Below are 16,357 nucleotides of genomic sequence, written 5' to 3'. Positions count from 1 at the left end.
ATGGATATGACTTGCAGTATTGGACTGAATTGGATGAGACTTAACTGGATTTATGTAAGATCCCACATTGTTCAGGGGTGGGGATCATGTAAGCCTTATATGTATATTCTCATCTCTATCTAGCACGAGGCCTTTTTGGGAGCTTACATGAGAACTTCCTAGTGGGTCACCTTTTGGGAACTCACTGGCTTCGGGTTTTGTAGGAACTCCAAAGTTAAGCGAGTTCGGGTTTCGTAGGAGCTCTAAAGTTAAGCGAGTTCGTGCAAGAGCAATCCCAGGATGAGTGACCCACTAGTGGGTCACCTTTTGGGAACTCACTGGCTTCGGGTTTTGTAGGAACTCCAAAGTTAAGCGAGTTCGGGTTTCGTAGGAACTCCAAAGTTAAGCGAGTTCGTGCAAGAGCAATCCCAGGATGAGTGACCCACTAGGAAGTTCTCATGTGAATTCTCAAAAACAAAACCGTGAGGGCGTGGTCGGGACCAAAAACGAACAATACTGTGCTACGGTGGAGTCGAATCCGGAATGTGGTGGAGACCCGGGCCGAGATGTGACAATTTATGTTCGTTGTTTGGTACTCACTAAGCCAGTGTGACTGGACTAACTATGGTTATAAATTTTTTTAAATAATTAAACTTTCAATGTTTTTCAACAAAAGACAAACTTTTAATAAAATTAATCAGAAAAATAAATTAAGGAAACTAAATTAAAAAATAAAAAGATACCACCATCAATGACTTGCGATCCACACCTGAAAAATCACATCTCCGATTCACCAGAACCAAGGAGATGAGAGAAAGTCGCACAAACGAAGAGGTTAGCTAGCCGGAATTGTCGCCGAAGTGGAGGAAGAACGCTGGAATTTGTTGCCATAACAAAAGAAAGAAGAGAGGACGGCAACAAAGACTGAGGGGATCGGCTTTGTAACCCATGGTCATGTCAGATTACAAAACCCGTCATTATGGACTCAAATTCCGAATTTTAAGTCTGTGACACAATTTACTCATCAAACATGGGCTTAGTTACAATTTAGTGTCTTACTTTTGATCTCTAAGATTTGAAATTGATAAAAGTGATCCTTAAATTTATCCACCATCGATCATTTGTTATACTAATCTCAAAAACAATTTTAACTAAAAAACCTAAAAGAAAATAATTTGTCCTAACCAACCCATGGCCCAAACACTCAAGTAACGCAGCGAGCTAGTGTTGTGATGAGATCCATCAAATGGTAGCGACAAGCGTAAAGGGCCAAGTAGCCCTAGTCATCTTCATTTTCCATGTAAGGAAAACTAATGAAAATAGTTTGAAAATTTTAAGTTTTAATTAAGGGGACAAAAAGTGTTGTGAGTGAATACTACTGTAGACATCGAAATTTCGGTGAAATGAATGTTGACCAATAATTAAAATTTCAATGCTCACGTGTCACATAAATTTTACACATAGTGTGTGACTCAACAAAAAATCGAGATAAATCGAAAAAGCCCTTAAAGATCTATTCATCAACCGTTCATCCTAAGATCAAGCCCCGACGACCCTTTGGATCAACAGCCCATCCACATATCTACATTTTACAAAGATAGAATCAGAGGATCAAATTGTAAAAGAGATTGTAACCCCAAAATCAATACAAAATATTATTTTGTACACGTGTTCTTGTTTCAGGAAAATTCGTCTTTACAATTACCATGAGTGATTTTTTAAAGTATAATTATCATTTTTCGTTAAAGTAAACAGTACCGACAAAGTTTCGTTACAATTTCCTTTTCTAAAAGCACACAACATGGCAGATTATTTTCCATTTAAGCAAGCCAACATCAAACCGTACCCTACAAGGTTATGTGTTGAAACTTGATTTGCCGACAGGGATCAATCGAAAGGAAGATAATTTTCCATTTAAACAAGCCAACATCAAACCATACCCTACAAGATTATGTGCTGCGACTTGGTTTGCCGACAGGGATCTACCGAAACGAATCATTTTTCCACGGTAATGAAAATGAGTTAAATTTCTGTATGACGACGTGAATTCAAATTTTGTCGGTGATTAATCTAACACTTAATTTAACAAAATCTATTATTTGACAAAAAAAAAATCAATCGAAAGCAAGACGCATCATGAGACGATGATGGAAGATTAAATCGAAAGAGAGACGAATCGACACTGAAATCTACCCGAAATTTCACTCCCAAACAAGAAATTTGTTTTTTTTTTTTTTTTTTTTTTGGTTTTTTAACTTACAAGCCAAATCCCACAATAACTTATAGTGAAAGCTAATATAAAATTAAATTAAAAAGCTAGGGGAACAGAAAATATATTTATATCAGCTTAATTCCCACGCGTGCTCGATGAACGGCCCTGATCATATCGTCGGTTCCGCGGACAGCCTGATTGATTGAAACCTGCCGATCACCGATTTGAATTTTGACAAAGGTGTTAAGATCCGACGGCCCGGATCAAATCTTCTCGAGCTTCTCGGCTATGACCAAAGGGTTACTCCTGGCGATCTCCTCCCTCCCGAGGGTCTTGAAATCGAACGAGCACGCGTGCTTCTCGGGGTACCTGTGAACCCCGCAGAACGTGGTCCCGCACCTGCACTTGAACCCGGTCAACCCGACCCGTTTCCTGCAAACGGTGCACCGGTTCGGCTGCGACACCACCGTAGCCACCTCAGGAGCCAGGACAACTCCAGCGGGCTCACCGATTATATCTCCGGCTACCTCCGGCAAAGTCAAGGCCGGGGGCGGAGGTTGGCAGAGAGTCTCGATCGCTGGCGGAGAGGCAGGCAAGGATGTTGAAGGCGGGGAAGAAGGAGCGGAGAGAGAGGAAGAAGCGGCATCGGCAGCGGAGGCGGAGAGGGAGGCTTCGACGGTGGATTTGATCGAGGCCTGCTGCTGCTCCTTGAGGCAGAAGTCCCTGTAGCATTTGGAGCAGAGGTTCATGGTGGCCGGGCTGCCGAAGAATCCGCAGTTGTTTGCGCAGAGGTGGTGGCCTTCTGGGGCCTCGCATCTGTGCTCTTCCGCCATGTCTGCTTACAATTTCGCCTCAAGATCTTGTTTTTCTTAAATTCGCGGATCGGATTCGATTAGATCAGATCGTCGTCGTCTTCGCCAAGGAGAATTGATTTCGGAAAACTGATCTGCGATCGAGAGTACAAAATAATTATAAAAAAAAAAAAAATTGACGAAATCTCAAACGCTTTTCCGTTAAATTATTTTGAGAAACCGGAGGATTAATTAATAATTAATAATCCTGAGGTATGCTGTTTGGTTGCTGAGAAACCAAATGAAGGAAAAAGAAAATCCGCTCTCCGGTTCCCAGACTCCAAAAAACAGCGAGCCCAGCGGCTCATATTAAACCATCAGCGGCCAGAGGATCCGCGTTTTTGGAAACTAATTTTTCGGAACCAAACGAAGCGGATTCTGGATTCTCCCATCTGTTTTCTTTCATTTTTCCTCCTTAATTTTCTCAGCTACCAAACAGAAAATTACCAAAAAAATTTCAAAAAAAAAAAAAATATATATATATATATAAGGTGGGAGACGGAGAGATTTCAGTACCTGTGTGAGGAGGAATGGAGAGATTTTCTTGTGAAGCGAAGCGAGGAGAGGGGATAAGAATATGAACGAGGAGAGAGAGAGAGGGGGTTTAGAATCTTAAGACGGAAGAATTATCGAGAAGGTCAGAGGGAGGAATATTAATTATATCATATTAAAGAAGGGAAGGAGCGGGGAAACGGGACAAAAGTAGAATTATCGTCGTCCAAAGTTAATATGATTGATTAGCAATTTTATTTGTTGCACAAGAATGTCGTCACCTTCGCGTCATTCTTCTATTTAAATTATAACTAGACCTAATATGTGTGTCGTGTTTTTCGTATACGTGTCGTTTTTTGTATCATAATTGATATCTTAACGGGTTATTTTATGTTTTTTGGATTCATATCATTTTCGTATCATACCCGATATCTTAACAGGTCGTGTTGTGTAAGACCGTTAAAATAAACAAGTAGTATGATCCGATTCGAAATCGAGCCGTTAATATTAGTAATATGACATGACCCATTACCTGTTAGAAAAAATATATTTTAAACCAATATATAAACAAATGAAAAACATAATACTAAATTAGTCTAATGATATTCTTCTTCAATTGTAAGTGAGAGATTTACGTTCGATTCTCGCTAAAGACAAATTGAACTATATTATTATGGCTAATCTATTATAAGGTTTAGCTCACTCGCCCACCCCTTAGTGTAAATAATATCGTTTGACTATAATTGTAACTAAATCAATAAGAAATGTTATGGAGACGTTTTTCAAAATGAGATTTTTCATGGATTGTATGTCATCTCACAATTTAACATCAATTAATGTGTCAATATTATAAAACATTATGCTATAAACATAAGGTGGTAAAGAGTACATAGAAAATCCCTTTTTAAGAGAGTTTCATCAGCATTTCTAAATATTTTAACATGTGCACTTAAAATCCATATGTTTTGTGTTCTTGATGTTTATCGAGGTTTGAAATCAGTATTAAAACTGAGTATGAAGTTTCAATATTTTCACATTTCATTTATAAAAAAAAAACACTTTAAATGTTAGATACATATGAAAAAATTGAAATATCATGACCCATTTTAAATCAACCACCATATTCAATGGTGTAGTTCACTTAGTAATACAATTTAATGATATTTCTCTTTATTTTAGTAAGAGATCTTAGGTTCTATTCTCACGGAATGCGAATTTAAACCGTATTATTGCTAACTTATTGTAAAGATTAGCTTACACCTCCATCTAATTAATATAAATAATATCATTTTTTTTTTTTAAATCTGAATGATGTAAAATGTTTGCTCATGATTGGGAAATCAAACTTAATTTATGAAAAAATGGAATTATGGTAGGAGACAGGCTGGAAAATTCACCTAAAAGTTGGGAAATGATTGTGATTGATAAATAAAGGTTGCGGAAAATCATGCATCTGGCAACGCGTGGCTTTTTCTTTTCCTTTTCCCTTTTTTTTTCCTTTCTAATTTGTTGTTTTTTATTTTATTTTTAAGGGGTGGTCCTATTGCAGGGGAGGGAGGTGGTTAGGTCGGTCCTCCTCCCCGGCGCAGCTGTATTCGGCGCAACAAAGCCGAAACCAAAACTGGTGGTAGGTGCATTGAATTCGGTTCACCAGATACGGCGTATTTTGACTACTATATATAGCTTTCTTATTGCTTAAGAAAAAAAGAAAATTTGTTTGCATTTTTTCTCCAAATTTTGTATGATGTGTGGGAATTGAAGCTCATTCAGTTGGTTCAGAGTTTTTTCGATTACGATATAAAAAATTGAGCTCAAGGCCGAAATCTGCAAAATGTGTAGAATTGAGTGATGTAAGGATTCATAAGCACATGAGAGAATTGTAAGACCATCTTCAAAGGAGGTGTTAAGTCTTAAGTGGAATGTCATGTAATCAAATTTGAAAGTAGGAGCAAGCTCCAATCGTTATGTCAATCCTATATGGATTAACATATAAGTTTTCATATGTCAAATTTGACATATGAGAAAATGTGATGTCAAATAATTTTCAATTATTTTATTATGTGAATCTCATTAATGCACAAATTATAGATCTTGAAAATTTAATTTAATTTAATTGATTTTTTTTAAATGGATCCTACCAATATCATTTATAACAAAAAAAACATATCGGTTAAAAAAAAAAGAATATCCGACATTGCCACGTCAGTTATCAAATTAACATTTGATATTTATATTTTTGACATCTTCATTGGAAATGCTCTAAAAAGTAAGGATAAAATGAGTGCAAGTTCAAAGAGCTTTCAATTTCAAACCAATATTGAGCTCAAAGCCAAAAACTGTCAACTACGTTGAAAGGATTTTGGGTTTGATGCACATCAATTTTGGCGTTCACTTATAATTTTCAAGTATCAAACACTACGCTTGTGAAATTTTTATCTTCGTAGTTTATTAGGTGATGTAAAACTTACTACTCAACACATGAGATATATATGCGAGTGTTTAAGTTCAAATTTGTTAAAAATAAGAATAGAATGAGTGCACGATCTTATTTTGGAGAATTTTTTAAATTTTTGAGAATTACTATGTTATTTTGCCAGCATAAATAATAAAATAATTATACTAAGTTCATCCAAACAATCAAAAAGTTAAAAAAGGAAATCCAAAGTTGCATGGATTGTATAAATATGGTTTGTGGAATCAACCAAAATGTGCAGAAACCGCGTTTAAGGAAGTAAATATGAAGTGACTTGTCTTGTTGCAGTTGTCCACTTTGACCACCACCACTTTACACCGTCATAATTATCCATAGCTTATAAAAAGAAAGGAGTGCGACAAGGCTGGTCTCATTCCCGTTTTCACATTATATTTTCATCCACTATAAAAAAAAAATAATAATAACATCATTCTTTTCTCACTCACCGTTATTTCAATTATAACTTTTTGAATATCTTTAAGTTCTTTCAATTTTAGAGTAAAGTATAAAAAATTACCTTAATTATTAGTGTCACGACACTTTTATACCTCATCTTTTAAAATTGACAATATCATACCTCATCTTACGAATTTGTGCTAATGTTATACCTTCCGTTAGCCTGCTGTTAATTTGTCAATTAAATGCTGACGTTGTTTGATCCAGACTTCGCTTTCTATTAAAAAAAATTTAAAAATTTTAAAAACTAAAAAAAAAAATTATTTAATATTTTTAAATAATAAAATAATAAAGAAAAGTTGAAAAACAAAACCTTTCGTCCCTTTCACCCCCTCCCCATCTTCATCTTCTTCCTTGCTTAATCTTCAACCAAAAAAATATATATATTTGATGGGTAGGAAAAAAAAAAAACCCAACCTAGTTCGTCCCCCCCCCCCCGCCCCCAAAAAAAACAAATCTAACCCCTTGCAACCCAGAAAGAAGAATGAGGAGGAGGAAGAAGAAAAAATAATAATAATAAAAATAAAAAACCCAGATCCCGTTCGCTAGGCCGATTCCGCGGGGGGTGGGTGCGAGGTTGGGTGCGGAGGGTGGATGCGAGGGGAAGACGAATTGGGATTTTTTTTTTTTTTGGGTTGCAGGTAGGGGCTCAGGTAGGGGAGAAGAGAGGGTGGGGTGGGGATAGGGGAGAAGAGAGAAGGACGCGGGGGGAGGGGGAAGGGATGAAGTTTTGTTTTGTTTTTTTTTTTTTTTGTTCCTTTTTTCTAGGTTGCAGCAGGTAAATGGGGGGAGAAGAGAGAAGGACGCGGGGGGAGGGGGAAGGGATGAAGTTTTGTTTTTTTTTTTTTTTCTTCTTCTTCTTTTTTCTGGGTTGCAGCAGGTAGATGGGGGAGGGAGGGATGGGGGAAAGGGACGAAAGGTTTTGTTTTGTTTTTATTTATTTATTATTTTAATATTTAAAAAATATTAAATGATTTTTTTTTAGTTTTTAATAATATTTTATTACTTTTTTTAATAGAAAGTAGGCATTGAATCAAGTTACGTCAGCATTTAACTGAGAAATTCACGCCAAGATAACGGAAGGTATAACATTGGCACAAATTCGTAAGATGAGGTATGACATTGTCAATTTTAAAAGATGAGGTATGAAAGTGACGTGACACCAATAGTTGAGATAGTTTTTTGTACTTTACCCTAAATTTTATTTTCTGTAATATGTACATATGTATGTATACCTGTAAAATATATTTATCTCAAGAAAAAAAAAAAACCAACCATGGGACATATTCAGTAGTAATTCAAACAACAAACAAGAATCCATCAAGGCAGATATGGAAGGTACACAGTCATCTCTTTTTTGGGTAACGCTCGAAGAAGGACGGAGATGGCAAAATAGGTACTGGAACATATAGATCATCATAAAAAACCAAGTCAGAGTACCAATTAAAGATTGAATATCAGACTATGGACAAGAAATATGAGTACAAGGCACATCACCCTCTCTTCGTTGATCGGTGTGGGATGTTACAATTCACCCCTCTTAAGGGCCCAATGTCCTCGTCGGCACACTCGCACCACATGACAGAGTGCCTCTAATGCTATTTTGTCACATCCCAGACCAGCTTCGCCGTAACACGATATTGTCTGCTTTGGGCCACGTTCTCACGGTTTTGTTTATGAGAACTCACGAGCAACTTCTCAGTGGATCATCCATTATGAGATTGCTTTAGCCCAAACTCGCTTAACTTCGGAAGCTAGTGAGTTTCCAAAAAGTCTCATGCTATATGAAGGTAAGCATGTACGTATAAGGTACATCACTCCTTCTCCATTGGTTGGTGTGACCATCGATCTGCACGACTCTACCCATATATTCCCCTTCGCTGTACATAATTTTTTTTTTTCTTGCTATTTCAACTAATGATGATGTGGCAAAATGTTAGTAGTTATTATTTAAGTCCTTAAATGTCATTTTATAAGAAGAGATATTTTTCATTGATATTTATATTTTAAACATGGTGAAATAATAAGATAATAGAGTGAGCTTAACACTATTCAAAGAAAAATTTGGGGTAATTAAATCAAGATTCACGTGTAAATTGTCACTGGCTAGTGGCTACCTATGGTTCTTACCAAGTGCCTTCTTCGAATCCACCAATCTTTTAGATATTAAATAAGTTGATTGTGGATAATTCACTGGACACATGGCGCTCATTAAGAATTCTTGGTAAAGCGCACCACGAAGTAATGGTGGTGAACAAATTCGAATGAGGATCTTTTTTGGATTATTTTTACGAAAATTTTAGAGATTTTTATATTCTAATCATTTATAGTATATTGTGTGATCAGTTTTTATTATATATTAATTGAGTTTAATTTTAAATAAAAAATTCAAATGATTTCTGACTGCACGATGTACGATGAATTGTTAAGATGTGAGTAACCCTATAATCCTCACAATTTAGATCCGGATGGTATCTAAATCCAACAAATTCGAACATTATAAGTGAACTCCTACCATTACCACAACTACCGCTATTGCCATTGGAGTGAGATTTTTTCCCCTTCTATTCTCATTCCCTTCCCTTCTCTTCTTTCATAAATTATTTTTTGTCTTCTTCTGGCCAATGGCGGAGGTAGTAACAAGGCTAGGGTGGGCTCTAGTATAGGAAGAATTTTAGTTGTTTGAGCTTAAAAATATTAATAATTTAGACAATTTTATTATTTTTAATTATTATAGCCCACTCACTCAATAAGTAAAAGTTTTGACACCAAGATTACTTTTAGAAAAAGAAAGAGTTAAAAAATATAAAATAAATTGTTTACTTTAATGAAAGTTCTGAACACTTTCTTGCGTTTGTTAGGGAGTAGTCTATAGGTTTTAATATTTTACTAATTTTAGATTTCCTACAGAATAGTCACACGGTTTTAAAGGAAAATGATCTTCGCGAGATCTTTTTTCTAGGAATTTTAGGAATCTTACGATCGTGATCATTCATCGTATATTGTGCGATCAGAAATCATTTCAAAATTAAAAATTAAAAATTAAATATAAATAATACCTAACGAAAATTGACCGCACGATTACGATAAACGGTTACAATCACAGAATTCTTAAGATTCCTAGGAAAAGGAGTGATAACCTTTTTTGGTTTTAAAAACTAGGTTTTAGTATTTTATTATTTTAGGTTTCATAAGGAGTAGTCACACACGGTTCTAGGTTTTTAGGAGTAATTATTACCTTTTATTATTTTATTCATTTTACTAAGGGTATAATTGTAAAAGTCTATTGATTTTTCTCATCAATTGGTAGGTTTTTGACTACTTTATTCTTAATTGTTTATGAGTTTATTTGTGTTGTGGTTTATGTTTAACTGAAGGGGCATGAAGAGAAAGAGGTTGGAGAATAGGGTTGAGAAATTGTGTGTTAATTTTTCAGTCCTTGTGCCTTTATTTATAGTAATAAAAAGAAAATAAACTTGTTTTCTAAGTAATACAAAGTCTATTAGGAAAAATCTTATAGATCCTAAAGGATTCCTAATCTATATCTACTTAGGATTTACACAATCACAATAAACATATGTCACCACTATTTGTTTATTGTTTGAATTTTAAGAGTTTGTGCTTGAATAGTTCGGTTTCAAATTTACTATATTTTTTTCTAATAGGGTTTTTAGAAATATAATTTATTATATAAACTTGTTTATTGTTGTTCAATTGGTTAGGTCAATGTATGTTGGATGAGAGGTTAAGAACTATCGATTCATTCTTTAGAAAAAGAGATGATGGTGATAAATTAGAGAGTAATATACCTTTTGCATCTATTGAACGAGCTTTTTCAGTAATTAATCTTATTAAAACAAGACTTCGTAACAAGATGGAGAATGAATTTCTAGCAGATTCAATGGTTGTTTACATTGAAAAATAGCTTGCTGAAAAGTTTGATTCAGATGAAATAATAAGGGATTTCAATTCCATTAATGATCGAAGAGCACAACTTGAATAGGTATTTTTTTCCTTTTTATTTGTTAGGTTGTTATGACAAGATTGATGATGTATGTTTCTTTCTATTATAAGTTGCAACTTTAAATGTTTCCTTTGTTAAATCTAGTTGAAACTTGATTTATTCAAAGTTAAGTTTCTTATTCAAATTATTGCTTTTAGGCTTATTATTAGGTAACTTTATGTAAATAACAAAAAAATTTAACCATTTGATTTCGTAGTAATAATTTTAGTTTAATCCACCCATCAAATAATTCTTGGCTCCGCCATTGCTTATGACTATTAAAAAATCAACACAAAACGTTGATGTGGCTTAACCATAACCGTTCAAATAGGAAGGGAAGGAAGGAGAGGGAGATTAGGAGAGGAGAGAATCAACTCCATTGCAATTTGTACATCCATCAAGATAAAATGTGAGATGCTTTATCTTCTATTATGTTTAATTTGTTAGCAAACAAAGATTAAAATACAAGCTATAACGGGGGAAAGAAAATTAAACCTAGGCATTCGGGTGGGAAAATAAATGTTTGTAAACGTTTGAGCTACACGCAACCGTTTAATGAACTGTTAACTGATGACATGGAAATGCGGGGCCTACTTACTAAACCCATGACTATACCACATATAACACACCAAATCCCTTTTCGGGTAAAGGGGCTACTTTATTAGTAAAGCATAACATAATTACATGAACAAAAGCCCAAATACATAAACCACACGAATAAAAAATGAACCTCCATAATAACCCAAAAGCCTAAAACAGAAACACACAAACAAACCCTTGTTGGGATTGGAATCTCAACTTGAGTTAAAACGTCTTGGGGTTCACGTTTAGGAATTGCAAGTTGGGGTGGAGCCCTCACGTAGGAAATAGTGCAAGTTGGCGTCTGGCTCGTTGGTGGGAAAGATTGCTAGTTCTAACTTTTAGGTGCCAACCAATACTTAAAATTTCTTTGATACAGTTAATATATTTAGAAAACAAAAAGATGAAAAAGATGGGTGAAATCTAAACATCACCTTATATCAGAAAAACTCTTAAATTTTGATTAAAATTGACAAATTTTGATTAAAATTGACAAATTTCGTCTATATTTATGACATATCGGTTAAATATCAGAGAAACTTTTATATATTTCATTTAAAGCAAGTGTTTAACATTTCCTAAAATTTCATTTTAAAATTTTCACGGTTTTTGAGTAAATTTCCATCATTTCGATCAAAGACAACTGATATCAATATATGATATATCCATCGATATTTTCATAAATTTGCATATCAATATTTTAAACACAAGTGCTAACTTTTTTCACATCTTGAAATTTAAAAGATGACCTTGCAGATTTCTTTGTGGTATGGCTAGTTTGCTTGATGTATGCATTCGATATTACCACATCACTAGTTAATAGTTGACTATACAATCAACCTCACCAACAGATAAATACTATAAATTAGTCTAGTTTCAAAACTACATAATGTAATGTGAAAATATTAAAACTTCATACCTTATCGTTTAAAATTAAACCCAAATCTCATACCTTATTTTAAAATCCAACCCAAATCTCAACGGTGTGAAAGTACTCAAACCTTTTTATTTATTACAACGTTTAATTCAATGAAAAATGGTAGATTAGTTAACAAACTTAACACAATCACGTGACCGGAGGTCAGTGCTCGTCAAGAAAGAGTACCACTTCCCCGCCAATGAGAAATTAGAAACCCGAGACCGGTAGCTGAAGACACATTGCATGCTGTGGATCTGTCACATCAAACTATCAATCTTCCTCACCACATAAGAGGCAGATTGTATGCCTTTCTGATTGAGTCTCCTTTCTCATCATTTTTTATTTATATGATCATGATTAAGCGACATCAAATCTTAACTAGGCTTACGCATAACATATAAGGAAAGAAGGGCCCAGAGGGCAGACAATCTGCCTCCCGCTATATAACTCAAACGGATCCAAATCTCAAAAAAACGACCTCACCAATCGAACGCTTGAGCTATGAACTCGTTCGTTTCATCCGCCACCAACTGGTGGAGAAGCCACGGAACCTTGCGAACTCTGTACCTGCTGCTGCTGGGTCAGCTCGTCTCCTTCGTTCTGGCAATGATGAGCTTCACTTCCTCGCTCATAGCCAGTCTCGGTAGCTTCCACACCAACCCTTTTCAAATTTCTCGCCTTTTTGTTTCCCTCTTCGTTTCTTCCTAATTTTTCATTAGGTCCTGTTTTCATGGGGTAAAGGGTGTTAACCCGTGTTTTATATACGGCTTATTGTCTGTTTAGCGTGCGAAGTTTTAGTTTTTAGTGAAGTTCGTAACCGGCTTTTGTAACAGGTTCTATTTGTGCATATTTTCGGTGTTAAGTGGTTGGTGGGTGTGTGCAGGTGTGGATGCGCCTATTACACAGACCATTCCCACTTACTTGGGTTTGGCTTTGGTTTATGGGAGCATTTTGCTGTATAGGCGTGAGAAATTACGGGTATTTTCGCAGTTTTCAAGCATTAATTGGTTGGATCAATGTTAATTAACTGTCATTTGATTTGCAATTGTGGTTCAATTTGTGAAATGTGGAATTAAGAAGTTGAAAACTTGGGATTTGCAGGTTTCTTGGTATTGGTATGTGCTGTTGGGATTTGTTGATGTTCAGGGGAACTATCTTGGTGAGTACTAGTTAATGATTGATTGTTAAGTTTTTTTGTTATTGATCATTTCGTTAAACATCTGTTTGCTAGTGGTTCGGATCAAATCCGTGTCTTCATCATGACATTCGATTGGACATTGTTTGATTGGTGTTTTGGTTGGGTGATTTTACATTAGGGATGAACCGATGCTTAAGGAATTAGATTTTGCCTGAACTGTCTCAGTTGCAAAAGAGAGCCGATATCTGTACATGTTTCACAGATCTTTGGATAGCCGAGTCTCTAATTAGCCTTCTAAGGAAGCTTGAAGAGAAGGCAGTGCAAGACTAGGATTAATATGCTTATAGTTTGCATAGATGTTACAATCCTTAATAATGATAAGCTTATAGTTAGCACAGGAGAACACGATGCACTTATACACGTTAGAATCCTTGAAAGGGAAGTTTCCTCATTGCCAAAGGATTACTTGCCACAGATGGAATTGTGATCCCTAATCTGAAGAGATTTGTTTCCATTTTGAATAAGGAAGGTTTTCCACAAAAGAGGCATGTCGTGTTTTGGTCTGAAATGCCTTACTGCGGAGGAGTTTTGGGATTTTATTGCATATAGGTAACTTTTATATGAACGATGCAGGGAGATATTAACATTGTGTTGTTTTGATGCAGTTAACAAAGCATACCAGTTCTCATCAATTACAAGTGTGACGCTGTTGGACTGTTTCACAATAGCTTGGGTCTTACTTTTAACATGGATCTTCCTAGGCACTCGGTATTCTCTGTGGCAATTGTTTGGTTCTGCCATCTGTGTTGTGGGACTTGGTTTAGTGCTCCTCTCCGATGCAGGGGTGGGCGGTGGAGGTGATCTTCTCTAATGCCTTTTGGACTAACTTTTCTACTTCTTGAGAAATCTATTAATCATTTTTGTTCATAATTCAGGTGGCTCAAAACCTCTCCTAGGGGACATACTCGTCATTGCAGGAACAATTTTCTTCGCTATGAGCAATGTTGGAGAGGTTGGTGAATCCTTTTGAACTCATATTTTGTTACCTTATCTTTGTAAAAGGCACCGGCTGTATGAAGGGAAAGCTTTTCCCAGTGAGATTCACAATAGAAAACTAGGTGCCTGAAACTTTCACTTTTCTTCCTATGCCATTTTTGTCTGCAGATGTGCTAATATAATCCAAGATTACGGAAACCATGCTCTTTCTCTCAATTTTTGGTTGATTTTGAATAGAATTGTTGTTATGTAAAATAGTTGCCTCTATTGAGTTTCTTCTCATCTCAATCCTTCTTTAACTGCAGGAGTTTTGTGTCAAGAAAAAAGATCGCGTTGAAGTAATTTGCATGATTGGTACTTATGGATTTCTAGTGAGTGTGTGTCAGATGTATCCTTTTCATCACAATAATGCATACAAGACAGTAGCTTCAAATAATCCGTACCATGATTCTTTATTGGAGAACAGAACAATATTTCTTCGATTCCTTAACCCTCTTGCAGGTCTATCCTGGAATTACAGACTCTGGAATCCATCGCGTGGTCTGCAGATATTGTAAGTGGTCTTAGCTTTGTATAATACGTGAACAGCTTTGCCAATACTTTCTGTATACTCCCGGTGCTCTCTTGCAACTTCTTAAGTTGAACGCTCTTTTCTTTTCCATTCTTTTCTGTCAGATATTAGCCTGGGCTGGTTATACTCTAGCAGGCATATTGTTCTACACAATTACTCCATTCGTACTCAAGGTCAATTTCCTTCTCATCTCCTGCTGTTTAATTCTTTGAAGTTCTGTGCGTGCAAATTAGGATCTGCATGAATTAACTCAATTTTTTTTGCGTACAGCGGAGTGGAGCCACATTGTTGAATCTGTCTATTCTCACATCTGATATGTGGGCAGTTGTCGTTCGCATCTTTTTCTACCGCCAGCAGGTACCCTAGTGACAGACTCCTATATATTGGAAAAAATTCAATTGTTCATACCTCTTCCATATCCATATAAATTGTTCTATACTGATAGCAAATCGGACTTGAAATGCAGGTGGACTGGTTATACTATGTAGCTTTTTCGGTTGTAGTTATCGGACTCATCATTTATTCACTAACGTACGTTCTGACCTTGTATTGAAACTGCTTTATCAAATAGTGAAAGTCCGTCATTAATCATTACCGGAACGCTTGATTGTTTGCTGTTACAGGGAAAAAGATCCTGCTCCGGTAACTTCACTTGAGAATGGAAATCCGAGCTTGGAATACCGCGTTCTTGAAGATGAAACCGCTGCATCCAGAAACGAGTCTCCAACTGCACGAGAGGCGTAGAAGCAGTGGTGGTGACAAGTAATACTAGAAGCCATGTATGAATGTTATCTTCTGCAGGGACTGACTCAAGGGGGAAGACTCTGTGTTCTTGCTTTTAAGTTTTTGTATCTACCAACGGTCCAACAGCCTTGACAAGCTCCAATTTTTGGAAAACGGATGCCAATGTCATTGTGTCGAGGCAAAATCTTAAGATCAACGGAATGTATGTCTCGTTCTCGTGTTTGTCTCTCTCGTCACGTGATGCGTGTTATATAAGAAGAGAGGTACGTATGAGATGTAGAATTATCAGAGAGATGGGTCATACGGCCCACATTCCAGTAACATCGATATTGTATATGAGATGTAGAATTATCAGAGAGACGGGCCATACGGCCCACATTCCAATAACACCGATATTGTCTCCAACTTGATAATTACCACTTGCACAATCTGTCAGGTGTGGGGTTTTATCACAAAAGGCCTCGGTATTAGTTTCCGCTCCCTGACTCTGATACCATGTAGAATTATCAGAAAAATGGCCCATACGGTCCACATTCCAACAATACTGATATTATCCCCAACTTGATAATTATCATCTGCACGTCAGGTGTGAAGTTTTATCACAAAAGGTCTCAGTATTAGTTGGAGGGGGCTATGATATTTAAACTCTTTTTTCTCATTGATACAGTCGATGTGGAACATTTTAACATGAGATTTATATATACACTCAGGTTGCCCCTCGGTATAGCCATTCTTGGACCGATGTATCAGATGAATCGGTATAGTTCCAAAACTATGTAACATTTTTCAAGTAGAGCATATTATTGTGAGTTCCTTTGCCTTTTCATATAAGAAATATAGGCGAATTATACACAAACTTCAGGAAAGCAAAACGAAGACGTGCAGATGTGATGGAGTTAAAAAGGGTATAAAAAGATTTTTTTTTTAAAAAAGAATTTAATTAG

The 16,357-nt window shown here is 36.0% G+C and overlaps 2 protein-coding genes across 2 annotated transcripts; one reads left to right on the top strand and one right to left on the bottom strand.

Moving 5' to 3' along the window:
* Positions 1-2,157: 2,157 nt before the first annotated feature.
* On the bottom strand, positions 2,158-3,718 carry LOC103956402 (zinc finger A20 and AN1 domain-containing stress-associated protein 4). The gene is made up of 2 exons (XM_009368377.3): positions 3,559-3,718; positions 2,158-3,137 (listed from the first exon to the last, which is right to left on the bottom strand). The coding sequence occupies exon 2, from the start codon at positions 3,022-3,024 to the stop codon at positions 2,455-2,457; it is 570 nt and encodes a 189-aa protein (XP_009366652.1). The 5' UTR covers positions 3,025-3,137; positions 3,559-3,718; the 3' UTR covers positions 2,158-2,454.
* An 8,578-nt stretch (positions 3,719-12,296) lies between these two features.
* Positions 12,297-15,818, top strand: LOC103956401 (solute carrier family 35 member F1). The gene is made up of 11 exons (XM_009368376.3): positions 12,297-12,607; positions 12,848-12,942; positions 13,066-13,123; positions 13,768-13,959; positions 14,038-14,114; positions 14,404-14,486; positions 14,600-14,651; positions 14,774-14,842; positions 14,940-15,026; positions 15,136-15,200; positions 15,293-15,818. The coding sequence occupies exons 1-11, from the start codon at positions 12,466-12,468 to the stop codon at positions 15,411-15,413; spliced, it is 1,041 nt and encodes a 346-aa protein (XP_009366651.1). The 5' UTR covers positions 12,297-12,465; the 3' UTR covers positions 15,414-15,818.
* Positions 15,819-16,357: the final 539 nt, after the last annotated feature.

This window comes from the organism of the source record quoted next, unplaced genomic scaffold, assembly GCF_019419815.1.
Source record: "Pyrus x bretschneideri cultivar Hongxiangsu unplaced genomic scaffold, Pyrus_bretschneideri_v1 Contig9, whole genome shotgun sequence".
Classification (NCBI taxonomy): Eukaryota; Viridiplantae; Streptophyta; class Magnoliopsida; order Rosales; family Rosaceae; genus Pyrus; species Pyrus x bretschneideri.
Note: the sequence above shows the minus strand (reverse complement) of the source record. Positions and strands in the feature narration are given on the sequence as shown.

Excerpts from the sequence above, each read along its gene's own strand:
- LOC103956401 (XM_009368376.3), top strand. The coding sequence starts at position 12,466 with ATGAACTCGTTCGTTTCATCCGCCACCAACTGGTGGAGAAGCCACGGA. Across the intron at positions 15,027-15,135 it reads TCTTTTTCTACCGCCAGCAG|GTGGACTGGTTATACTATGT; the intron begins GTACCCTAGTGA and ends CTTGAAATGCAG. Across the intron at positions 15,201-15,292 it reads CTCATCATTTATTCACTAAC|GGAAAAAGATCCTGCTCCGG; the intron begins GTACGTTCTGAC and ends TTGCTGTTACAG.
- LOC103956402 (XM_009368377.3), bottom strand. The coding sequence starts at position 3,024 with ATGGCGGAAGAGCACAGATGCGAGGCCCCAGAAGGCCACCACCTCTGC.